Here is a 26,646-nt window from a genome sequence, read left to right on the forward strand (position 1 = left end):
TTTACATATTTGTAATGTACAAAAGCAGTTGTACATGCAGTAAATATGCACATTATACTCAATGAGGTTTTTTGGGACCCCAGTAGTTTGATTACAGAGGCAAATATACCAGGGAATTTGCCCCAATAAAGTGAGGGTTGTACTGCTATTTGTTTTAGTACTAGAGTGCACCTGTGATGCACAAACGTTTTCTAAGGTTATGTAACCACTGATCTATGGTGGCAAGTTTACATGAATTAGTAGCACAATCAAATGTTAAACTGACTTTATGAATAGTTCATAAATATATCATGCTGTAACTAATTTATTTACAAAAAGGACAAGTTACAGTAATACAGTAATATAATTTAGGATTGTGTCCATATTGTCTCAGTATCTTATTATCAGTCAAATGATTATATGGCAGATTGTGAGCCATTAAGCCATTTTTGTAAATAAATGAGTTGCAACATGGTTTTGCTTGACCCCAACGCTGATGGACTCTACATTAATAGAAATGAACGAGAAATAAATAAAGACTTCAAATAAGTTATTTTATTAATATTATTTTATAATTTACTGACAGTAGGCTAGAAGTAGCAATAGAAGTGGTATTAATGAATGTTTGATTAATTAGTGAATTAATGATTTTGGGCTTCTACTGTAACGTTATTTTACTGTTTCTGAGTATATTAAGTGTTAAAGGAGCATAACAAGCTTTTGGGGAAGTCCCCTAACATAAAAGTCTAAAAATAAGACTAAGAAAATAAGATCTAATGGGAAATGAGAGGAAATGGGGAAAAGGCTATTCATTAATAATGATAAGTCCAGTTTCTGTGAGAAGAGTCACTGTCTTTGCTCAGAAAACAGTAAGGAACAAGCACACGTCTCTCAGAAAACTCAAGAACAAACTGAAACATTTTATTATAATGTACAGATTATCCAGTTGCATCAGGTCTGGTCCCACATAAAGAAAGAATGAAGGAGTAATTCTTCACTAAAACTGTATTTAAAACATTTTAAATTAAACTCCCTTCATTTAACAGTTGCTACTCCTTTCTCCTTCTGCCTTCACAGTGGACTCCATCAGAGTCGAGGTCATTTCACTTACTCCAAATGTGACTGGCAACTGTTGCACATGTAACAGAAGAAATGCAGAATTTTGTCTTGTTAAATAGGTATAAAAACACCTTGAAAGTTTTTTTCATTTTTGGGAAAAGGTTATATAACTAAATAAGAAATAAAATCTTGGCAATTACGCCAAAAGCCATTTCCTATGATGTGCAAAAAAAAAAAAAAAAAAAAAACCTGGGAAGAATACGACATTATTTCAAAGTGTTCAAAAGATGACATTTTAAAGAGTTGGCACTTGGGTGCACTTGATTTTAGTTTGCCTCACAAAAGTTGGCAACATTGGCCAGAAAATTTCAGCAAGTGTGAATTAAATATTAAAAACAAAAACAAAAAATCTCTGCCCTGGCCTGATGTGCACTGGGTGCTCTGAGACCAAACTAGTGCAGCAGAACTGACATCAGCATGAGATGACTTGACAGTAAGAATCAGACATTTTTTGCCTTATTTTTTAAATGATTGCTTATTTCACACAGAGTACAAGTTGAACTGAATTAACAGCGTACCCTTATAACATTCGACAACCAAACAAAGTGCCTCAAAATGTGGACTTTACAGATCAATTTCACATTCTGCATGCAAAGCAGCGATCACGCACACCGAGATGTAACAGGGAAGAGTCATTTGGTTAAAGTTTTCCCTCAGCACAGAAACACCTATAATTACTACTGATGTGCAGAAGAAATAGATGCAGCAGATTCAGTTGTTTTTCTGTCTCTACTGTGTTTTTACAGCCTTCCTACTATGTCCTGTTACTCAAGTATGTATGGCAATCTCCGCTCACTTTAAACCTCTGATCTTATCCTGTATGTGGGAAGAAATGATTTGTTTTTAGGATTTAGCACAGTGTGAGGTCGTTCTGGACGCACAACACAATATTATCATATCTAAGTTTTGATCATCAAGTTAAACTAATTGAATATTTGCCAAAGGGAGAACAAATTTCATCCTATTTGGAGTCAAACAGATTCTTATTAGTTGAAACTGCTGTAGTCCCACATTTACAAATGTTAAGCTTACACCTTCCCGTCCACTCAGGCCTACAGGTTTGTTAGAATTACTGAGGTGGCTCTGGACACGAGCTGCATTCAAGATTGCTAAAATATCTCCTTCTCTTTTGATCTTTTAAGTTAAGGAAATTATGTTTTTCACAACACTGAATGCAGAAATGTCCTGTGTTTATGGCTGAACTTCCAACTTTAACCATCATAGATCACCCTTTTCAACCGAGGAGACAAAATGAGACTGAAGCCGACAAACATGAAATCAAAGTGCATCGACACCTAATCACAGCATAAAGGTTGTTTGTAAAAAAAAACGAAACATACAAACACAAAAAAAACTAAGTGGTTGGTTCAAGCAGTTGTTATATTAATTCATATTGAATTGGTGAAGGAAGCAGTGTCCTGACCATCCCCTTTGTTGTGTTGTGAACTTCGTCTTTCTCCTCATTATCTTCCCTCTGGAGACCAAACTCATTAACATTGTGTTTTCCAGTGTGTGTGTGTGTGTGTACCAGCGATTTAATCCACAGAGAAGCTTTCAGAATAAAAGCATGATGCTTTTTTTTTTTTTTTTTTTAAAGATCTTCTGCCTCTGACCACCATGACTGACAACATAGTGTCTGTAATTGGGTAATAACAGACATAAAAACCAACATACAAACTGCTCTGATGAAACATCTTTTGGCACAGAAGCCAGGAAAAATCCACACATACACCCAACACACAAACGTACAGGCAGTCGTCTCAGTATCATGTTGTACCGGAAATACAATCTGACTCTACATGCACATATTTATTTTTTTGTTTTGGAGGAGCGTCCATTGCTGTTGGTGGCTGTTTTGGTTGCATTTTTCCTTCAGATGAGTCATGAACAAAATCTCCAAGCAGAGTTAACCATTGGTTTTAACATGGCAGTGTTTGGTAGCATCAGGTTGACCTGGAACAAGTGCGAAGGTGACGTGTTTGTGTGCGTACATGCGTGTCTACAAGAGGCATGGTGTGAGCGTGTCAAGTGGCTGGTTTTCGTGTCACTGAAGCAGAGTTTGTTTTTGTTTTTTTAATCCAGAAAGTCAAGTGTCTCTCAGGCTAGTCTTTTCTTCGACAGTCTCTAACTAACGTGTGCCATCAGTAAGAGGGGTAACAGTACATTCTTTTTGTCTCTGTGTTAAATAATAGGGGTCTATGTTATATTTTTTTTAACTATTCAAAACACAGTGCTTACCCCTAATTCTCAGTGAAATTGTAGTTTTTTTCTCCATATTGGCTCAGTGTGGGATCAGGGAAATTCCAGTATAGTGGTGTTTTTTCAGTGACAGTGGGACAACATGTTTCCAGCATGTTTCTCCTCTCTCCCTCTTATTAAATCCAGGTGTCACACAGTCTGTCTTCAAGGATGAGAGGTGTGAGGTTTTTGTGTTGAACAACAACAGAGGAGACAGAGGAAGAGTGAGGAACAGAGGGGTGTGAATGCTGGAGGAGGGGTGTGTGAGGGCAGCAGCGAGCTCCCCCCTCCTCTCTTGCTATAGCAGCTCATCTCTTTGCTTCTTGCCCCTGGCTGGTCCCTGGCCATTCCTCAGGGAGCCGTTCTGGGGCCGCAGGAGATGCCCGCGCTCCTGCTCTGTCCACGGGACCCCACCCTGCCCGTCATCACTGTCCAGGTCAGAGTCTGAATGCATGAGAGCAGAAGAGGTGGGCGCGGGAACCGGCTTCATACGGGCTGGTAGGCAGGTGATGGTGCAGGAATACAGGCAGGAGAAGAGAAAGAAACAGTATGATGTCAAAATGATGCAGCGTTAAAGCTGCACTAAGCAGAACATTTTATTTATCTTATTTAAACAGGTAGTGTCACTGAGATCAAAATGGTGAGACATTATGTAAAACAGATGTTGACAGTATAAAAATATATAAATTGCATATAAATGTGTGCAATTTACTTGTGTATTGGTCTATAAATTCTGTGTATTTTTTTTTTTTTTAATTTTCAATATTTTTTGCAACTATGCCTTGTAGCTTTAATTATGGTGAAATAAAACTTGGATACAAGGTACAGTGAAATCCATTATCCCTGACTGTAGTGCTTGTTGCAGTAATCAATGATGCATCTAAAAGAAAACACGTTAGAGAGGACTTTAGATAGGAATTGAAAATAACAGAAGTCACTAACATTTGTACATAGGTAAGATCACTTTAATACCCCTCATAGCTTTTGTCTGTTGATTTTCTTTCAACATCAGAACAAGGTTTTCCATGTACCTGCTTAACACTTTAAAAGACAAAGGGAAAGCAAGAGTAGGAAAAGGAGGCACACCATCAAAGCAGTCAGTGTCTGTGCATCTTCGTGTTTTATACTTTGATTACTTATTCATATTTTTGAGGTTGAGCATCCAGTTTCTGTTTCTGGAACGCACACTTATTATCGTTTTTTGATTAATATGCATGTTTCACTAATGTTCATGTAGGAGTGACTCCCAGTTCAACAGCCAAGTGTGAGGTTAACTGGAGAAATGTCTCACCAGCTCTTTGCGGTTGAAGCTCCAGACTATCTTGCTCGTCAGCGTCTAGTATCTTATATCGACTTTTGCTTCTGCGCACTTTGTTCTTTCGCCTTCCAGGGAAAAAACAAAACATGCATCTTCAGTTTTTGTAGTTTTATTTAAAGAGTACAAACCATTCAACAATTCAAAATCTTTTCCTTTTTTTTAACAATTTTTTTACTTTTACAGAGAACAACCTTATAGTCCTAAATATTCATACACCCACCCACCTGATTGGTATACTTATATTATGAAGTGTATTTAATAATAATAATAATATACTGTATATTTATTCATATAAATATATAAATTAATATAAAGATATATTTAAAAATTTAGGACTTGAACTCACCTGTTGCAGCAACACACCATCCCCCAGACAACTGTTGCTATAGCCACCACAATCATAAAGGATGCTATAGTCACATAGAGTACGCTCCACTCTGAAAACAAAATATTTGTTTGGCACAAAAGCTTGTCACCGGGTAAAATATCGCATGTAACATATCAAACTATACTTTTTAAGCAACAAAATCAATTTTATGGCCCGAATACGTGAGTAGATCAAATATGGCTGTATGAGCTTTTCTCTTTGAGCCTGGAACCAAATTTGCAGAAGTAAAAAAGGCCACAATTCCACAACAATAAATTTGATTCATATGCTAATAAAACTATTTCATTAAGATTTTTCTCATCTCACCACAGTTGCTCTCTGCGTCTCCAAGCTGAGCTCTGATGAAGTTCTCCATCCAGAAAGGGTGACAGACACATCGCCGTGTGAACGAGTCACACTCGCCGTGGCTGGAACAGTTCAGCTGGCAGACTGAGGAAGGAAGGAGAGCGGCAGAGTGTTATGAAACTGGAGCTTTAATCTCTCAGAGTGGTGAAGTTTCTTGCAGCCACCAGATTGAGAATACTAAGGAGCAACAACACACTATATGTATATTATTGAACATAAATCTAGGGTAGGTGCATCGAATAAGATAACAGTCTACAGGTTTCACCACAGAAGCAAGAGAACAAGAGTTAAGAAGAAGAAAACATAACTTGTTGTGGCACCTCAAAAATCTGAGAGATTTGACCTTTGAGTTCTATGAAGTCCTCTCATTATCTGACCATTATCTGAAGTAATAGAGGTCAAAGCTCCTATGACCTGCCTGTAGCCTCTGGCTCAAAGTGAACACAGAGCAATGTATCCCAAACAGAGAAAATCAAGACAAATGTTATTGTCTTACTGTAATATTATTTAGTAATAACAAAAATAATAATAATAATAAATAATCCTAATCTTTAATTAATGTTTGGCATTTAGAACATTTAAAACAACATCCATCAACATCCTCTCTCCTTTCGTTCCTCTCCTTTTGTGTGTCTCTTACAAACCATATTTGTCAGGTACTTACTGACTGTATCCACTCGTCGGGCCTTGTAGATGAGAAAGTCATTTTTCTGTTTGCGCAGTTTGTTGCGAAGGCCAAGTGCAACACTGTGGCCAGACAGAGGAGGGCGCCCCGGCCCGCCTGACACCAGGAAGACCAAACGAGTACTAAGGAGGAAAATGGTTGCTTACTGTGTGTAGTAATGTCCACCAATTGACCCAAATCAAGAAAATGTCCTTCCAGCGTTTTCATGGTTAATTTATATGTGTCATTATCAGATTTACTCTTAAAAAAGTCAAGTTGCGGTTATAATAAAAGATTTCAGACTTTAGGGAAAATGTGAGAAAACATTTGGACATGAAACAGATCTATTATTACAAAATGAGGGGATTTCAGACCAAAAACTAAACTAAATCAGTAAATCAAAAAAGGCATAGAACAACTCACCTGTGCTCATTAAACGCACTGATCTCTCGCACAATAATGTCACTGTCGAGCACACCCAGTAAAACCCCCACCTGGCGCAGCAGCATGTCACGTTGTCGGTGCGAAACCTGGGATACAGAGACCTCCAACACCAGCTCCACCAGGTCACGTTCCCACATGTCTGACAGTGAGAGAGAGAGAGAGAGAGAGAGAGAGAGAGAGAGAGACAGATTAAAACACAGATGAGACATGGAAAAGAAGGGAAGTGTGGAGAGGAGAATAGTGAGGAGAGAAAAAGTAACGAGGAGAGGGAAAAACCGAGATGAGAAAAACAAGCCGACTGCAGGATCCATCTGACTCTCTGAAATCTGGGAAACAGGCCAGAGCACCAAGTGACGGATTAGTTTCTGGCTCAGTGTGTGTCTGTGCACCGTATGTTGCACAGTGACCTGCTCAACCTTCTGCTGTTGGTTGTTGAGTCTCTTGCTGTGTAGACACCATTTGTGTACACAGACTTGTTTAAAGGACCAGTGTGGAGGATTCTAGCAAAAATGGATTTAGAATTACATTTTCTTTTGTGTATAATCACCTGAAACTAAGAATCATTGTGTTTTCTTTGGATTAGAATGAGCTGTTCATATCTACATAGGGAGGATGTCCATTTCCATGGAGCTTGCCACATTGTACCACCATGTTTTCTACAGTAGCCCAGAATGGACATACCAAACACTGGCTCTAAAGAAGGCCTTTCGCATTTTTACGTTACTAAAGACCACTGTAGGTTCCTTTACATGCTCGAAAAGGGCAGGATGAGGGGAGGGGCTTTCAGTTGGTTGCAATCTGAAACCTCACGGCTAGATGCCACTAAATAATACACAATGGTCCTTTAACTATCACTAACATTAGTAATCAACCTGGGAGGTATTTTGTGATAAAATGCTACTTCTGCTTCAGCCACTGATTTCCTTCATTTTTTAGGATGTCTTTTAAATGATAACTGTGATAAATGATAAAATGTGCTCTTACTTGTAGCATTTAGTTTGTGGCCGTGGACAGAGCAAAAGTAAAGTCAGTATTTCTGACGTTTTTCAAATCACCTATTAAGAAAACACTTGTTGATGATTGTTAATGAATGCTGCTACAAAATAAAAGTGAGTATAAGCTGCTGCTATTTAATTATGCACCAATCAATGCACCAACATCTGTCAACTACACAGACAGAGAAGCAACAGTTGTTTTATGATAGTGTGAAAGCCTCAGTGTGTCCTTATACTGTAGGTTTGTCTGTTTACTTTACCTGGTTTGACCTCCACGGTGCCCCTGTCAATGCTGGTCTGTCCTTTACTGTCAGTTACAGTCAGGCTGAAGCTGTACTTGCCCTCCACCAGGTTTCCCAGAAACAGCACTGCCTGGTGGTCAGAGTTGTTCAGTACATCCTGTTGGAATGAAAAACGATGTTAAAGACGTGTAATTTGTATTTCCTGACACCTTTGCTAACAAGGTACATCTCATGTGGCTGTTTGACTGTTGATTAAGTGATTTTACAATTAGACTCCAGCTGCCTTTAACTTTTATGAACAAGATCAGAGCAAACAAGTGTTTCTAATATGCGGTCAAAGGGTTAATCAAAATAGCTATGACTATGTGACGCTCACCCCAGCAGCAGGGCTGCTATCGTCCCTGGTCCACAGGTAGCTGACTCCACCTTTGTCATCGGTTGAGTGAGATCCATCCAGAGTGGCAGTCTTGACAGGCAGAGAGATGGGTGGACTCGACATAACATGAGCCACTGGTGGCTGATCCAGTTCTGGTGGGAAAACATCATAAAAGACATTAAATACAGAACGATTATTACAACATATGCTGTTTCACTGATATTGGCTACAAGGTACAGTGAAAGCCATTACCCCCAACTATAGCCTTTATTATATCAATGATAAAAAAAAAACATATGTTAAAGACGACTTTAGATATGAATTGAGAAAACATTGATTGTCTGTTGATTATCTTTCAACATCATAACAAGTTTTTCCAAGTATCCATCCTGCTAAACGCTTTAAAACACAGAAGAAAGTAGCAGTAGAAAAAGGAGGCACACCATCAAAGCAGTCAATGTCTTTGTATTTTATACTTTGATTACTTATTTATATTGTCGAGGTTGAGCGACCCGTTTCTGTTTTCTGGAACGTAAACTTGTTATCTTTTTTTGATTCTTGTACATGTTTCACCACTGTTCTTGTAGGAGTGACTCCCAGCTCAACAGCCAAGTGTGAGGTTAACGGAACAAGCATAGGACAATTAAACAATGCAACTTAATACAATAATGGGTTTATAACATGATTAATATGACGTTTTTCTTATTGTGGCTATCACCATACTTCATATAACTGCAGTGTCAGTGAGTGTGCATTAGTTTAGCTATATACTGTATGGATGTATGTGTGTACATGAATATAAGTGCATATACTGCATATGTAACTAGGTAAGCTTATGTATATCGGAGAGAGAGGGTGTGTGTATGGGTGTGTGTGTAGCCTATATGTACATATGTTTTGTACAGTATTTCTGAAAATATTTTTATTGTGATTTTATTATGGACTCTTAGGAGACTAGCCTTGAGCTAAAAGACAAAAGTAAATAAACATTTCTATTAGGGTTTTACTGACACTGTGCATAAAACAATGTCAAGTTCAAAAACATGCCCTGAGTGTACAAACTCACTATTGTCTTATCTTAGACAAAAAATACTGAGAAAAGACTGACTTATACTTTAAAACACGCACTTGAAAAGCTTCAAATGCGTACTTACAATACTTCCTTAACTACAAACCCATGTTTCATAACAACATCCATAATCCTCTCCTGTCTTGCTCTAACCCCAGCCAGCTCTTTTGTTTTCAAGAGAAAAGGATCAGCGCACACACACAGACACACACACATCTCCTAACCTTCTCTGACGATGACTGTGACAGTGTCGGTGCTCTGCAGCTTCCTCTCATCAGTTACTGTCAGGGTGAACTCGTACCTGCCGACCTCGAGACCTGTCACCGTGGCAACAGCACTGTCTGCATTCTCAATCTTCACATCAGCAGGACCACTGATGGATGAACAGAAACAGAGTGAGAGTGCGTCAAAGAGAATTAAGTGTAGAAGGACATAACAACAATACAGGATAACACAGAATGCTTTAACATTGTGGGGCTTTTTATACATTTGTATTCACATTATATTCACAAGTTGTATTCTGTTCACGCGTTGCTCTGGCGTGAGCTTTCTAATATCTGCAAGAGTAACCCTGATGATATGATCAAGGTTATCTTAGCTTAGGCCTGGGGACTACACCCTTTTAATGTTAAATCTGATTTACAAACTAGGACATAGAGTTTGAGAGATATGGACATTTAACAGGCAGACAGGGTCTAGGACAGTTGGTTGCATTATAGGGATTGTGTATCTTTAATTTCGACCATTGTTTTCTGCTTTCTTTGCTACAACATCAACTGGAAGTGTAAACCTTACTGAAAAAAAATAGTTGCTTGATTGCAATGATAAATCTGTCTAAACAGATGTGTCCATAAGCCAGAGTCTAACTGACCTGGTTTGTTTCCAGAGGTAAGTGGCAATTTCCTGGTCATCGCTGCTCTTACTGCCGTCCAGCGTGGTTCGATCAACTGGCAGCGTCAGCTCCTTCTCTGGTCCTGCATCTGCTACTGGTGGTTTATTGTTTTCTGGAGGTTAAAGAGATAGGAAGAACAGGATGAAAATAAATACACATCTACTACACTGAACAGCCCACAGAAAACACACAATACTAATAAATGGGTAAAAAAAAACAAACAAACAAAAAAAAACACTAAAAGTTTTTGTCATAATTTCTCTAACTTTTATTCAAATCAGATCAGTTTTTGACAAATCAGTTGTTTGACAGATGGACCAGTATTTCAATCAGAGGTGAGAAAAAAGAGTGAGAAGGATTGAACAATCTTCTCAATAAATCATACAAAAAAACTAAATAAACTAATAAGTAGAGAAAAAAACCCACTACGATATGAAAAGGGCAACTCCCTTCTGATCAGCAATTCTTTAATCATTTCTATTGTATACTATCCAATACAGTATGTAACAGCAGTCGTGTTCTGAAATACCTGGAATTAAAGCATTTAACTACCAACACTCTGCCATTTCTTTCAGACATTATTACCCACATGGCTGACACAGTCTGACCTTGCAGGTGGATGTGTATTAAGATCACACATCCTGCTCAAACGCTGAAAGATTGTCTCGCCAGTGTCTACAGTCTACACTGGGTGCTTATCAGGTTGTGTGTACATTTCTTACAAAGGTTTGGCAAATAGAAATTCTTGTGAGCAGTTTACTGGCATCAGCTTCACACATTATGAAGATCAACAATAAATACAGCTATACTATATACTGTCGCTGAGCATGCTCTTCACACTTCATGTGTCTATTTGTGTAAAGCCTGTGGGAGAGAGAAAGGGCAAAAGAGATATAAAACAGGGAATATCAAGTACAGAGGAAGAGAACTTGAAATCAAGATAAGGAGTTTAATTCAAGTCTCTCTGTAAGTGGTGCACAAGTGCACACAGCTGAGTAAACAGACTCAAATAACATGAGTTAATGAGTGTGTGCTGTAAGGCAGTAAGAAGCTAAATCTGTAATTAATGCCCTCTCAGCAGCTGTGTTATTATATTCCTCCCAACTTTTCACTGAAAACACTATTCAAAAGTGCTTGGGTGGCATAAACAGGAGCTGTTTTTCTTTCTTTAATTGTCCAGCTGTTTACCTGGCTGCACAATGACGGTGACCTTGGTGGTGTCCTGCTGCCCAGCTGAGTCTGTCACTGTCAGCTGGAAGGTGTAGTCTCCCTCCTGCATTGCTGACAGCTGCAGGATTGGTGTCCGTACACCCTGAGGACACACAGATAAGAGATGCCACAATGCTCTAATCAAGGAAACAATTATGAATTCAATTATGTGCATAGTCCTCGACTATCTCACCTGCATCTCCACCACTTTGTCTTTGCTCTCAGGGCTGAGGGACCACTCATAAGACAAGGAATCATGGTCGTCGGTGCTTTGGTTGCCGTACAGAGTGATGGAGTTGTGTGGCAACTGGATGACCTGGAAGAAGTAAGAGGAAAGACCAGCTATTAGTTGCCAGGAGTAGATAGCTTTGGTAAATAAAACATGAATTTTTAAAAAATTTTTCAAGTTTAATACCCCTTTCACACCAAAATTAGCACATTTAAGCAGGTTTTTTTTTAAACCGGATAAACCCGCTAAAAAAAGGAGATTGACTGCTTTAACACTGCCAGATGAAGTTGTCTTTCTGTTTGGACTGAGAGGACGCAAACACAACTGCAGGGAGCACTGCAGTTACGGACCAAACACAGAGATGCAGGTGAGGGAATATCTTCAAAGATTCAAAGGGTGACCTGCTAGCCGCCACGCAGACTGGTAAATTGGATTTGTCATGTCTCATCCGCGGATTGGTGCTCGTTGTCGGAGCCTCCGTGTTAAACACTTCAGTGGATGATATAGTGTTTTTAAAACTTATTTCAGGGCTGTGCCAATAAATACCCATGACTACTGCAAAATCATTTGACCTGAAAGTGAATGCTGATTGTACCCTTTCACATTGCCAACAAAAGCCAGATGTTAGCTGGTTTTTTGTCCAGTGTAAAAGGGGCTTAATATACCTACTGTACACACACAATTAAAAATGGTTTGGTGCATTACAGGACAGACTCATGACAATGGAAAACACTTCAGACCTGGTTAGGGCCAGCATTGGCCACAGGCCGGTAATCCTTGGCTTTGTTGACACAGAGGGTGGCCTGCGTCGAGTTTGTGGCTCCATCTGAGTCTGTCACTGTCAAACTGAGAAAGAAGGACATTCAAATGGTTAGAAACATAAACCTAATGGCAAATAGAAATGTAAACAATTTCACCTCTGACTTAAATAATAAGTCTATAATAATACTTATAACAGTCTATAAAATCAGAAGTTTGATTTGCATGTAATAAGAATGTATTCAACTTTAAGCCAGACATGTGACTGCTTTTATTATTACCGACACATATATTGAAATGAGGTGGAGTAGTCAAGATACTGACAGTTTTTAATACTGTATTTTAGTGTCTGTTTGTAAATGCTTGAGTGGAATGCTTGGGACCCTTCAAACTAAACACAGCATTATCTATCTGTATGAGATAAGCGAGATCCACCTGTACCTGAATGTGTAGTTCCCAGGCACCAGGCTGGTGAGGGTGAGAACGGGGGTGTCGGCAGAGACCTTCTCCTCCCGCAGGGGACCTTTGACCTCTTCCCAGAGCCATGCCACCACCTTGTCATCATCAGTGCTCTCTTAAAAGAGGAGATAGGAGGGAAGACATAGAGGAGGAGGGGAAAAGGGAAAATGGTCAGTCAAATACATTCAACAGCACGAGAGGAAATGGTGACAGACTTTAGGCACAAAGCCTCTCTCTTTAGCTTGTGCTAAATGTTTGTGCATTTGCGTGTGTGCGTGCACGCGTCATGTGCGAGACTCACGGCTGCCATCTATCACCGTAGAGCTGGTTGGCAAGGAGATCCCCTGGAACTTTGGAGAAACTATGGCAACAGGAGGCTTGTTTACCCGCGGCTCTGTCAGGTGGAAAACAAGAAATTAACTCGCTTACTGAGCTGTAGGCAGCTGTTTGTGACTCAGGCAGTGTCAACAAGTCAGAGGCTGCCTTTGCAAAAGTCACAATTACAACTGTGTGGGAGGAAAGCAGCAGTAAGGCCAGAGTTTCTTTAGTAAACATGAGGTATTAACTGTGCCCTGATTCCTGATAATTCCTAATAATATCATTTACACTTACGAAAGACATTACCATCAAATATCAGTCCCAGCCTTCTGAGGGTTCAAAATAACAGGAACATTTACAGTACAATAATCCTTCAGTTAATACTCATCCTGTAAAGTACATAAAGTTTGTTTCTAAAATAGTGTAAGGAGGTGATGATTCAGTTGATCATTTTTGAAACAGTAGTTTGTGATAAATATCCAATTAAGTGTCTTTCAGTTAGTGTGATGGTTGATTTGTGAGTGTCTCTTTGCAACTATTTCTCCATGTTTACATTTGCCATTGTGATGTTTAGATCACATAGGCTTTTGTTTAAATTAGTAGTCAGTCACTGCCTGAACATCTTGCACAACAGTTGAAAAGATTACGAAATGATGTGATGTAGCAAGAAGGGAGACACAGGAAAACTACATGAGCAAAGAGGAAGAGGAGTCAGAAGCATGTCCTCGATCATGCTGACTGAGCGATGACCTTTTTAACACTAAAAAATACAGTCTCAAACAAATCAGCTCAGAAATAAAAAAACAAACAGTGAAAGCTTCACAAAATGTCTTTTTACTTCAAGTTGTGTATATTATACCATGATTTGTTTATTTCATGTTTGCAGTAACCTTGGTTCGTTTTGACTGGGGCCACATAAACACTCACTCCTGCAAACAGCTTTTAGGGTCCATTAGAATATGAGTGAGATTTTACATTGTGATAAATGTTCGACCTCACCTGGTTTGACTGTGACGTTGACGTAACCTTCTCCATGAGCCCCCTCTCCGTCCACTGTCACCTCAAACTCATACAGGCCCACAGTCAGCTGAGAGAGAGAGAGCAAGCAAATCAAGCAAGAATAAAGAGGAAGCAACCTTTTTGACACAATCTGTGTCCTTTACACGCTACTGAAACCGTCTGTTTATGTATTCAGCAGAACTGCAGCTGCATGTTTTATTTTTAGCAGAATATGAATATCAAAGTTGTGATCTGTACCTTGCTGAGTTTGAGTGTCTTGCTGTGCTTTCCTTCCATCTCTCCACTGTAATCTTTGGGATGTGTTATCAGACGCCAGTCAAATGCATAGTTTGTCCCTTTAGAGAAGTAGCAACATTAAACAAATCAGTTCATTCAACTAAACGGCTCATGCATTTAATTAAAATCTACCCGATAAAGATCATTTCCAGTTGAAAGATTTTGGTATCGTAAGAGCATGTCAAGAAGGGATCAAAGGATTAACAAAATTATGATGTGCATTCCTCTTCCTAACCGTGCAATCTTTATCCAGTCTGGATTTGAAATTCTCTGGCAGGTGTTTAGTATGACAGGACGCTGATGCTGATGTGACTCAGGAATACAACTGTCAAACAGGTTTAAATTCATCACTCATCAGTGAACACCACAAATGGGACATCATACTGAATGTGTGTGCCCCTAAGCTGCATAAAAAAGTCAAACTATTTTCCAGAACAACAACAAAAATAATAATAATAAATATATAATAATAATAATAATAATAATAATAATAATAATAATAATGTGAAGCTATAAGTCACATTTTAAGTGTTTAAACTGTAAACAGTAAATTAAAATTTTAAAATGATCATTTCATTTATTGTGTACTTTGACTTGACAGAACAACAGGACCAGTAAAAAAGAAAATTAAAAGTGATCAACCTAAGTGGTATGACTTAAAAGTGTGCAGGCTTGTGTATTTGTCATGTATCTATTTTGTTTTCTTTTGTGTGTTTTTTTTTCTCCAGCATTTCTGCTATATTTGATAGAGACAAAGGAGAGTAACAGGAAAAGCAGGGGAGACAGAAGGGATGACATGCAGCAAGGATGATAATTGAAGATGATAATTAATGAATCCATTAATTAATAACGTAATACTATTTTATAATTTAATATTATACATATTGATGTGTAATATATTTATATAAAATCTAATATTAGTATAATTATATATATATATATATATATATATATATATATATATATATATGAGACATACACCGAGTTTCGTTACAAAAGCATTAGCCAATTTTGATTTATGACCCTTTGTGTAAAATTGATCTTAACTACACAGGTTTAAGACTTTATCATTTCAAAACAGAAACTAAATTCTTTTAATAACATTTCATCAGCATTGTCAGTAGATGATTTAGACCAAATGGTTTTACCTGGCGGGGGTGTTGGGACCACAAAGGCGTTGAGTTCAACCTCGTTGCGGGGCAATGTAACCTCCACACTCTTCCCTGCTGACACCACCAGCTCCCTCACTGTGGAGGGCAACGCAGGATCAGGGATGATGCCAAAATAAAATATGGTAACCACAAGGTTGGCATGGCAACCAAAAGACTGGAAGTAGTCAGAGAACTGAGCATTCAGCAAGAGGTGAATAAATAACATACACTTATATATTATATTAGGATCAATTACACAAAGAAATTTTATATCACCAAATGATGATTAAAAAATAAACTATAATTGTAATTCTTTGTATTTGATTATCTCTATGGCAGTTCCTCTCAGCTCTACAGAGCATTTCAGTGTCTTCCTGCTCATTGTTTTGGTTTTCTTGTCTGCAACATTATTGTCATGGTTCCCCCTCAGGTTGGTCATCAGCAATGGTTACAGATGTAGAAGTCAGCTGTTTTCAGTGAGCTGTTTTCTCAAGCTAAAGAGAGATATTTCTCTGTGGAGTTGGTGGAGACCAAAAACAGAGATAGAAGGAGAGGGGACATTGAACTTGCATACATCAGGTGACCCAAAACAAGACTGAAAATGAGTGTTACTGTTCCTCCATATGGATCATCGATATCATTGGATATGTAAATAGGTGACTGTTTGCTAACAAGTTGGGTCATAATATGTATTTATAGCTTGTTTCTGCTGCCTCCAAATAGACAAAAAGAGAAAAGATATATAAAAATAAATCAGCATGTTTGTATTGCACAAAGAATGACAACCAATGCAGCCCCAGAACCACAGATATTTTATACAATGTTTTTTTAAATCAAAGTGTAAATTTCATCAGGTGGCAATGGTAATCTGAAATACTCTCTTTAACAATCACATGGTTCTTGCTTTGTTTAAGTCGAAGTTCCTCCTAAACTGCATCTTAGCTTTGTAGAGCTTCTGAGTTTACATTTAAACCAGTCCAGCCTGCTTCTAATCTCTAGTGAATCCATTGTTTGTTAAAAGACCAAACAAGAATTTATCTGTAATGACAGGCGTTGTTTTGTCTATTGTCATATTTTGGTTAATGTCGGATAAACAGGGATATTTTCCTTAAGGGAGGAGAAACTGATCATACAAGTCATTCCTGTTTGTAGAAGCCTAGCATGTCTCAGCACATTCCTATTGATTAGACTCATTTGGCTTCACACTCACAGGACACGTCTCTTTCATCTGGGAAAAATAACATCTGTCCAGTCTGCCATAATAATTTGTGGGCAAAGTACATCTTTGTTCAGCTGGAGCAAAAGCAAAGAAGGAACAGTTTTACCATTGTCAAATGTGTGACAAAAACATGGACAAAAATGTATTTGACCAACTTTGGTAAAGACAAGACGTGAAAGTCATGCAAAATCTTCCTCCAAGGCTGCACAACCACAGTGCTGTTACATTATATATTAGCTCATAATTAATAAATGAAGACAAGACATATTACCGAATGCGCTTGAAATAGATGATTGCTTCCTTACCAGCCTGTGTTGGAGTTGTGATGATAGCAGTTTCAGTCGCTGTGGGTGAGCTGACATCACTGCTGTTGGAAGACGCATGAGTATCAACAGTGTCATCCACTGTTGAGTTTTGTTGTGATGGAGCTGGAGCAGTGTCTGAACTCCCATTGGTTGACTGACTCAGGTTCTTTTGGGCTGTCTGAAGAAGAGTGATGGTGCTGAGTACAGTTGGAGTTGGATGAGCTGTTTCCAGTTTAGGATTTTCCTGCAGATACAGTTCAAAATTGTAGGTTTGAACTCACAATAACAAGGGGGGCATACAACCACACTGTCTACATTTAAATAGATTTTATGAAAATCTCATAAATTTAATTTTCATATTCCCCAAAACTACCTCCACCACACTTTTATTTGACTAATAATCAGTGTGATTAAAATAATGAAGGAGTGAATGATTTAAGAAAGAATAACAGAGACAGGGGAAGAACAGCATCTGCTACAATCAAACAGTGCGAAGATAAGAGTAAATACAAACACTGAAAATCAACCAATGCTCTGGGACGTTACCGTGCTGGTAAGGTATCCTGTGCTTGGTCTGTGGCTTCCTGTATGTGGTGCATGACGAGCCTTTCTACGTCTGGCTGTGACAGGACCCTTAAAGCAAAATTACAAAGAATTTTAGAAAAAACTACTATGAATATATTTCTGTCACCAGCAGTAAGTCTATTTTTTTTTTTAAGTTTAATGTACCTGCTTTTGGTAATCTAATTTAGTTGAATCAATAACAGAACAATCTAAAAGTCAAATTAGACTATAAGGAAAAAAAATTAATAAACCACCAATAAATGGTCATATGAATAATACTGAACACTGTTTCTTAGCATAGAAAGCCTTTTCTGTTCCACCTTGGTCAGCCAGCAGCAAACATACCTTGGAGAGCAGCTGAAGGAGGCCGAGGGACTCCTGGTGAGGCTGTGGCAGGGAAGCGATGGGGCAGCCCCTCTTCCGGGAGCAGCTAAGAAGCACACAGCGCCCACCGAGGCTCCACACGGCGTTGCAGCTCGGCTTTAGGCAGCAGGACTCCCAACATGTCGCCCCTCCTCTCCCGTCTGCCAGAGGGTGCCAACCCAGGCTGATGATGCTGCTCCAGTGGATCCCCAGCACCCCGCCAGTCACCCGGCAGAGATCTGCTGACACACCTGGACGAGTACAAAAGAGAAGACGGAAGCAGTAAATGATGATGTACTGTACTGATATGAGTAACTACCCGTCAATCACTGTGAGAGATCAATTCCTGTGCAACAAGGTCATAGTTAAAAGAAGAGGAAAGTTGGTCAGAAAAATAAAGGTGAGAGGGAGTATAACAGTTTAAGATTATGAACTGGTTTCCCCTCAGGGAAATTCTAGAGAGAGTTTAGTGTAGCACATAGTTTGATCAAGGTGGTCTGCCAAGGGGGACATTATGGATCCACCAATGGGCAGTGCTTCCCAGGCTTTTCAAGATTTCACTATTTTCTATCAATCAGGGCATTGTTGGGTACTGTTGGCATTGTCACAGGCAAAGGGGCAAAGTGAAACCCACAATGAATTCCAGTCCCAACCAGTGAGACTTTTCAAAGATTAAGCTCTGACTGAACATTTCTCTGAAAAGCCAACATGCAGCCGCAGTTTGAGCAGTCAGCCAACTCAGCAACAGAGAGAGGAAGTGAGGCTTTTCCCTGACAAAACAAGACACTGATTAAAACCCAGAGCACAGTATGCAGTATGCACAAAACTCCACCCTCTGAGCCAGACCATATCAGACTCATATCAGCAGTGCAGTGACCTGAGACATTAAGCTCTTGTATGTGTGTATTCCTCTTCAGCATTGGTCTGGGTGATAAAACTACTTTTATTCAACCTTTTGTTTTATCAAATTAGTTTAATTCAATCCATCCATTGTCCCAGATGAGACATTTGTTGTGTAGCCAGGTACAATAAAACAGCAGTGTTCATTAAATACGACAGTGTACTGTAAATGTGACATGGGGAGAATTGGAGGTTATATTTCACCAGTGCTTCAGTGTGTGTCTACAGAAAGACAGGAGCCAAACGAGCTGTGAATAATAGCCCAAAAAAAGGAGTACAGCTGAGTCACTCTGTGAATTAAGAAAACTACATTTGCAATGAAAAAGAACTGGGTTTTGTCTTGCAGTTCTGAATGCTCAACCTGCAGAAGCAATACACTGTGTGAACATACACAAACAAGGTGGCAATCCTATACTGCAAATACTGATATAGTACAGTAAATGATCACACTTAACAAGTAACGTGTGATTACACACGTTAGTGTGTCAGATATAAAACAGTGGATCAACATGAATAGATGCACTTATCTATTCACAGTGAAGCCAAACAAAACTGTGTTCTTTTAATAAAGAAGTAAATAATTGCCTTTTTTCCATCACCCCATAAGCATCTGTGAACTGATTTCATGCTGCACAGGCACAAACAGCTTTCCTAACAGCAGCAGGGAGGAGTAAAAAGAGTTGATTACTTTGCTAAGAAATTGGAGCCTGTAACCCTTCATGTAACAGCTCACTGTGGCTGGTTCTCCCTGTTTCACTACTTCCTGAAATATTTAAGACTGATCCTCTGTCAAGAATGCCTAAAATGCCCATGTCTTGATGTGTACACTGGATTACCTGCATGCATGTTTCCTGTGAATCATTCATGTATAAGAAAGCAATCTGAATCCAGCACAGAAACAATTACAACTTTACTATACTGTATAGGGAGGTAATTACAGAATGTAAATGCACTGGATGGCTACTGCTGAAAATGCCATCTATAAATAGTATCAAAAATGGGATTTAAATTCATGAAACTCTTAGGAGTATAACTTTAAAAATGATCACTTTTGATGATGGTGTTCTGTAAACACAAGTAACAGCAACAGTTTATCCTGCTGATGTCAGGGCCATCAACAAAAGCAGAAGGAAAGATGAAAAACCAACAAAAATGCAGTTCATTAGACCATCTCAGACAGTGCTATACCAGTAACTGTTGCTACCATAGCAACACTAGAGCCAAGGGTGACTTTACGGGACGTCAGTGTAACTCAAGTCTGGAAAAACACAGGTCTTGCCGCATACAAAAACACACAAAAGCACTATAGTTTGTTTGAGAAAGGGGTGTCATCCCACCCCTTGTTCACTGTTCTTCTGCCCCCATCCTTCAAAACACACACACATTCACAATGTCTATCCACAGAGCCCCTATTGTCCTGTTTCACATTGTAACCCACTGAGTGGAGTGGCATCTGAAAGAAGACGCGCGCACACACACACACACACACAGCAGGGGTGCCAACAGTCCTCTATCCGCCTGCCTCAGATTAGACGAACAGCAAATACCAATTAACAACCTAAAACCATCCAACTATCATCATACAATTCTAAGACGGATGAAGACGCACCCTGAGTAATCAAAGGTGTGTGAATCTACTGTGCAGATGAACACTGATAGTTTAACGGTCACAGATGTTAGGTTCCTTATCACTTCTCTGTCAACAAAGTGTTTTTGCCAGGTGCGTTCAGTGTGACAAATGGTTTATTTTACCTGTGGTAGGACCCAAGAGCCAGAGGTAGGTCAGCGGTAGGAGGAGGAGGTGAGGTAAGCTCCAGGTGAGCAGCTTGTGGTGTGCATAGGACATTTTCCTCAATGACCAAAGACCTGGAAAAAGAAAACAGAATGACTTTAGTGCATTTCATCCTCCTTACCCACCACTAGGTCAGTAAGTACAAACTCATGCTGTGCAGCCAAACCTCATTGTGATTTTCTAGTGCATATCCCAAAGTTCCTCAATATACAATTTTTTATTTTGAAATAACTGTTGCAGCCACAGAGACATCCAGTATATCTTCTATGGGGAGCTGGAACAAAGAAATTTCCCACCAAAGCAAAACAAAACAAGAAAAATTATGTAACTAAATAAATGTAACATTGCAAAGTGTAATACAATCTATGTTGAGAAGCCCAATGGAGCAAAAGGCTACATTGGCACACAATTGCACAAGATTAGTTAGTGATTTTAAGAGTTTAATTTCATAACAGTAAGTGAGACATCTGGTTCTCAGACCCCTCCCATCAACCACTGAAGTGTGGTCTGACTAACACTCCATTCAAAAAAAAAAAAAGAAGCAACAACCGTCAATGCCAAAAAGTAGCCAAGCACGCCTACTAAACAAGAACTTCAGCCTGCGAAATACACCATGTTTACCTTTCTCCCAGCCAGGAGGTGGAAGAAAGAGATGCAGGAAGAGAGGGGCAGAGAGGACTTAGGTTGGCAGCGAGGTGATGTGAGGTGATGGGTGAAGACGGGTCAACACCAGCACTCTGAGAAAAAGATTCAACATGGCCGCCTCAGGGGCCTTCACAGGCTCAGCTGCTCAAACACTATGCTAGAGAGGGGAGGACAGAGAGAGAAGTCATTTAATATGTTTATTCTCCTAATCCATGGTTCGGTTCAGACATCGTTTGTTTTGTATTTCATTATATAACCAAAATGTTCCCCACACTGCTGACTTCAATGTGCAATCTCAGTGTTATTATCCATCAGGCATGATCACAAAGATAATAAAATAGGGCTCATGCTTGATATTTACAAAATATACAGCTTGTCCTAATTTAACCCAACTACAGCTTGTCCAATAGATTAATCATTTTGTGATTGACACATGTTATAATGTTAACTGTGAAATGACTAATGAATTTGTTACATTAGTAACATAATGAGAGCTCAACAGGATGCACCAGCAACAGCGGCAGAGGGTTGGGGGAGGTGTCGCAGTTCCATCTTCTGGTATCACAGCACAAGATTGAGAACCTATGTATAGTAGTTTCGGTTTTGGGTTGAGAATCATTACACTCACTGATCATAGATTATTATTAATATCAAGTTGGACAGATGGGTGGCCATATTGGGCTAGGAAATATTTTAATATTACAGTATAACTTTGAGACGAAATGTTTTTTAATATGATCAATGTGACACCATTTTACAATATTCTGTTTTAAACACTAATACTTCGACTTAAAATGTCATTATAGTTTAACAAAATTGGTTGTTTTACTCATGAGAAGAACTATGTCTGATGTGGGACAAAGTGGTTTAAGCCATATCGCCCCTCATATGAATTATTCAGGTTGTTCCTCCTCTCTGCCTTGATTACTGAAAAACAACAGTGCTTCAGCTCTATAGAGCAGCACTCTGAAGAATTTCAACAACCTATAAACACATCAACTTGATGACAAACATTCATGCAAATAAGACTAAATTGCTTCGTCTGGAGGTGCTGAGAGAGAAAAGCAGAGGAATATTACTTGTATCATCAATGGCAGATACTATTCAAGAGAACAGAGGAAACAATTTCTCAAAGATTCACAAATTCTGTGGCCTGTTAAATACAAATACTGTGTTCTCTGTATGAGGATATAACAAATACAATAAGTTTGTTTCATTATGCAGCATTCTGCCAATTTCCTGTTGACAGTAACTCTTGGGGAGGTGTAAAATAACTAATAATCCTGTGAGCACCTTCCTTGTAACTACTAATTGAAGTAAAACGGAAGGGAAAAAGGAAAATAAAAAGACAAATAAAGTCTTTTTTTCCAGCACATGGTACCACTCCACTCACTTTTTGTACCAGGTATTTACTTCTATGACAGGTTCTAATCCCTCAGCCTTAACCAGAGACATAGCTCGACACATTATGCAATCTGTCCTTCATCGTCTTGTGTGTCTACTCTTGGAGCTTTATAACCTATTACCCAGCCTGTATGGTCATAATGCATATGAAAATGACTAGTGGTTGGTATCTGGGAATATTACATTTTGGAGGACTGCTGTATGCAATCAAATAAATGTTCCTAGATCTCTCCTAAGCCCATATCTCTCTCCTCTGCAATCATCTCAGCAATCACTCAATATACAGTAGTTTTATCAAAACAAATGTGTCCCTCACTAGCCCGCCATACTTTTGTTTAAATCTTTTTTCTTTTAGTCTTTATGAGTCACTCGGGGTAATATAAGGTCAGTCAAGAGTCAGCTCCATGTAGGATACAGTTTGAACATGAATCCTTGATGCAAAAGGGGTGTAACTGCAATTGCAGTATAAACAGCTACTTTATCCAATTTGAAAGCATAGTCGAAAATTTAATATTTCTTAAATTATGCTCAAGACAGTCACAGGCCATCAAGAACCCAGAGTTAACGTCGTAATAATGTTCTTTCCCGCATGAAGTGTGATGAGGAAGCTTCTCATTACAAAGTAATTAGTAAGGACAATAAATCATGACAGAGAATAATTAACTTGCTGAATGAGTCACAAAAAAGGAGCAAGACACAGATTGTTGTACTGCACTTGTGAGAAGAGTTAACATTACTGTATGTTCCTCTGCTTCTGTGAATCTGTGTGTATGTCTTGAGATACAAAAGGTGAATTCAGTTCATTTGAGTACATTACGTTAACACCTCACTAAGGCCGATTCAGGATTTGATGAGGAATGCGTCGAGGCAGTCTGAGTAAAAGAGCCATTCATCACTTTTTTACCTCTTAAATTTCCTGCAAGTTCTTACAGCAGAAAGGGATTAAAAAAAAGAAGGGGAGTGAAGAGTGCAGGTCCTGGGACACTGTGTTCAAGGCATCAGCAGGCCTGTTCCCCACAACGTCTCACCAGGAGACTGCTATGGGGCAATATGGTAATAAATCACACAGCTTTCACAAGCATCTGCTCTGCAGACAGTCTATAAAAGTTAGCTAGATGCTATATATTCATATGGTTGGAAATTTTACTCTAGGTCCGTTGGTCTGTATTTACAACATGCAGATGATGTAATCCATTGTAGAATTACCACTTTGTAGCTAAAGTGTACAAGATACCTGATGACCTCTGTAGTTTAATGAAAACACATCACATTTTGTCTGGAAAAACTGGAAATTCTGTGTATCTCACACAACAATACTATTTCCATTAAAACTGAATTATTACTACTACACATTTGAGAATGATGCTGTTTAAGAAGCACAACCAAGTCAAAATATAATGAAATATAGATAAAAAATATATACCTGAAACAATCCTACAGCAATACCACAGCAGTTTAAGAATTATAATTCAATCACTATAAACTAATCAGATGAGGCATTATATTATCAAATACCAGATATAAATACTGAATTATAACAAACTGCTGACACAAACCTGTATATTCTGCTTCCATATGTGAATTTGCATTCCTGCTCGTTGATGCTTGAGCCAAAGCAGCTCAGCTCAGACAGTCCTAACTCCACAAATAGTCATTTGTCCTCCTGCACTTGTTTTTTTATCCCAGGTAAGCCACCTAAATAAAATGAACTGAAAAAATCTCCAGGTAAAAATAATCCAGACAAAAAAAAAATGTGAGGGATTCAGTCACGTTTCTCCTTCTTGCTGAAGTCGCAGCAGTGTTGATTTCCTTTTTTACTGCGCAGTAAATGCCCAGAGGCTGGTGGTGACTTTGAGTCTGTACAGCAGCAATGCTCAGGTGCACTCGGTCACCTGGGCTGATGACAGCTCAGCCATTACAGGCTTTTCAATGGGTTCTTCTCCCTTGAGAGGCTTTTGCAGAACAATGATCTCTGTGACCAAAAACCACTTATATCCAGGGAGGACAAGTTCTCTCTCTCTCTCTCTCTTTGGTCGTTTCTTCCTCCTCTTCCTCTCTCTCAGTTGCAGGAGTCAATAGTTGTATTGGCTTCTAGGCAGACAGGTTGGTGGATACCAAGTCCCACGCACTGTTTCTTCTGGTGGCTACAGGGCAGGAAAATTAAGTTGTTTTTATTTCTCTCCCAGACAGAGTGCTTGAAAAATCAACAAAATAATAATAAACCCCATATTCCGCCGTGACAAATACAGAAACATCCTTACAGCAACAGCAGCACTTCTAATCCTAGGATAATATTTAAATAGATGCTATACAAGTATCACAGCAACACCATAAACCCCCTTGTATAGTTATATAATAGGAGATTAAAAAATATATGAATACACAATGAAACCCTTATACAGAAGGCTAACCTTACAATTGAATACAACCTCTTACTGTATATGAACAATATTATTCTCTACCTTCTTACAGATTTTTCACCACATGAATCATACTTCACTGATGGATGAATATGTTTTGATATCTGGTAAGATTTCCTATGCGGGACTATACAGGACCAAAATGAACTGTCATAAGAAATTGATTAAGGGATGAAAAGATCACCAAAAGATGATTTATTAAGACTTAACACTTGCTTGAGCAAAGTTTCTTGATCTGTCTATATAATGAGCATCACTTGGGGCTCTGGTGGCCTGTGTTGAGACCTTAATCTATTTTTAGTTCATCAAATAAATTATTAATCTATACAACAAAATAACAAAAACAAAATAAATAGCCAATACAATTCAATCATACATATAGAGTAGGGATTAACTGACCGATTAAAGTGCAAATAAGTGCATGATTGACTGCAAATGAGGGTCTATCAATCAAACGAACTGCAGGAGTAAACGCACTGAGATTATATCTCTGAGACATTTCATCTAAAATGGTGGGTTCCTGCATTATGTATTTTACCAGCTAAAAACAACAGCCAGGGTTTACTCACGACAGGATGTCTTTAACTAGCTGTCAGATCATTACAATATAGGCCGATAGCTCCAGCCTGCGTAGTCCAATGCACTAAATTAACAAAATTATAAAGGAGTGACGACTGAATCAATAATATGACACTTTTGATCAAGTAGATTGGTTTTTACAAAGCGTACCTGCGTCCCAGTGCTTAGAAATACATATTGAGGCAGAACACCATACGGTAATTCACCTGTATAATCCGGGTTCACTCCCGTTTAAGGCACCTTGAGGCTAACAGTTGCTGGCATCCCTCTTTCACTACACACCGCGCAGGATTCATCCGGTGCGTTTTAATGGCAACTGTCACGACACTATTAAAGACAGAAAAGTACACAACGACTTACATTAACAGAAAATGGTACAGGCTTTCACTTCGGTCGGTCGCTGTGAAGTGTTGTGTCGTCGAGGTTGTTGTCCCGGGTACAATAAATTGGGTCAGTATTCCTTTTGCTTGTACAGCTGATGTGCCTGTGTGCCCGATGTCAAGCCAGTTCGAGTGACATATGAGGCTTCCGGTGGCTGAAGTTTCAAAATAAAGCATTTAATGAAACAACCCTTGGAACATTTAGTTGTAGATAGAAAACGGTGGTTAAAATTAACGACACTTTTCAGAAGGAGTATTAAGTACGTAAACCAGGCTATAAAGCATATTATTTTACACAGAAGCCTATTTTAATTCTAATTTTGCCTGAGTGTCTAAAATGAAACTGAAATCGGTTAATCGGACTACTTCCGCCGTGCGCCACCTGCTGACCAGTTATCATTGTCGAACAGGTTGAGCTTAACATAAACAGTTATCCTGCTAAATATTAGTCACTTCCATGTTATATTTTAGTACTACAAACCAGGAAACGAGTAAAATCTACTTTCTTGACCTCAAACATAAAGTAGCGTCGCTTCTCTGACGTTGCAACATGGACCAAAATGGCGTCTCCGCCTTCCAACTATC

The 26,646-nt window shown here is 38.9% G+C and overlaps 1 protein-coding gene across 3 annotated transcripts; it reads right to left on the bottom strand.

Moving 5' to 3' along the window:
* Positions 1-879: 879 nt before the first annotated feature.
* Positions 880-26,226, bottom strand: kiaa0319l (KIAA0319-like ortholog). Of its 3 annotated transcripts, XM_023429091.2 has the most exons (25): positions 26,042-26,226; positions 24,239-24,826; positions 21,255-21,435; positions 20,594-20,707; positions 17,924-18,192; positions 17,561-17,647; positions 17,015-17,258; positions 15,488-15,586; positions 14,301-14,398; positions 14,043-14,130; positions 13,027-13,119; positions 12,708-12,840; positions 12,248-12,353; positions 11,472-11,594; positions 11,258-11,381; positions 10,049-10,181; positions 9,402-9,550; positions 8,109-8,260; positions 7,751-7,889; positions 6,475-6,634; positions 6,052-6,194; positions 5,349-5,471; positions 5,001-5,091; positions 4,628-4,719; positions 880-3,831 (listed from the first exon to the last, which is right to left on the bottom strand). In XM_023429091.2, exons 4-25 carry the CDS (start codon positions 20,685-20,687, stop codon positions 3,635-3,637), a joined length of 2,937 nt encoding a protein of 978 aa, XP_023284859.1. In that variant the 5' UTR covers positions 20,688-20,707; positions 21,255-21,435; positions 24,239-24,826; positions 26,042-26,226; the 3' UTR covers positions 880-3,634. The 3 variants fall into 3 exon arrangements, with proteins under 3 accessions (XP_023284859.1, XP_087036208.1, XP_087036209.1); XM_087180082.1 differs by lacking the exon at positions 21,255-21,435; XM_087180083.1 differs by lacking the exons at positions 21,255-21,435; positions 26,042-26,226 and adding an exon at positions 25,888-26,015.
* Between the last annotated feature and the right edge of the window lie 420 nt (positions 26,227-26,646).

This window comes from Seriola lalandi, unplaced genomic scaffold, assembly GCF_002814215.2.
Source record: "Seriola lalandi dorsalis isolate HSWRI2012SDOR001 ecotype SW California unplaced genomic scaffold, Sedor1 jcf7180002054887, whole genome shotgun sequence".
NCBI lineage: Eukaryota > Metazoa > Chordata > Actinopteri > Carangiformes > Carangidae > Seriola > Seriola lalandi.

Excerpts from the sequence above, each read along its gene's own strand:
- kiaa0319l (XM_087180082.1), bottom strand. Across the intron at positions 15,587-17,014 it reads CACAACTCCAACACAGGCTG|TGAGGGAGCTGGTGGTGTCA; the intron begins GTAAGGAAGCAA and ends TGCCCTCCACAG. Across the intron at positions 5,472-6,051 it reads CCGACGAGTGGATACAGTCA|TCTGCCAGCTGAACTGTTCC; the intron begins GTAAGTACCTGA and ends TTCCTTCCTCAG.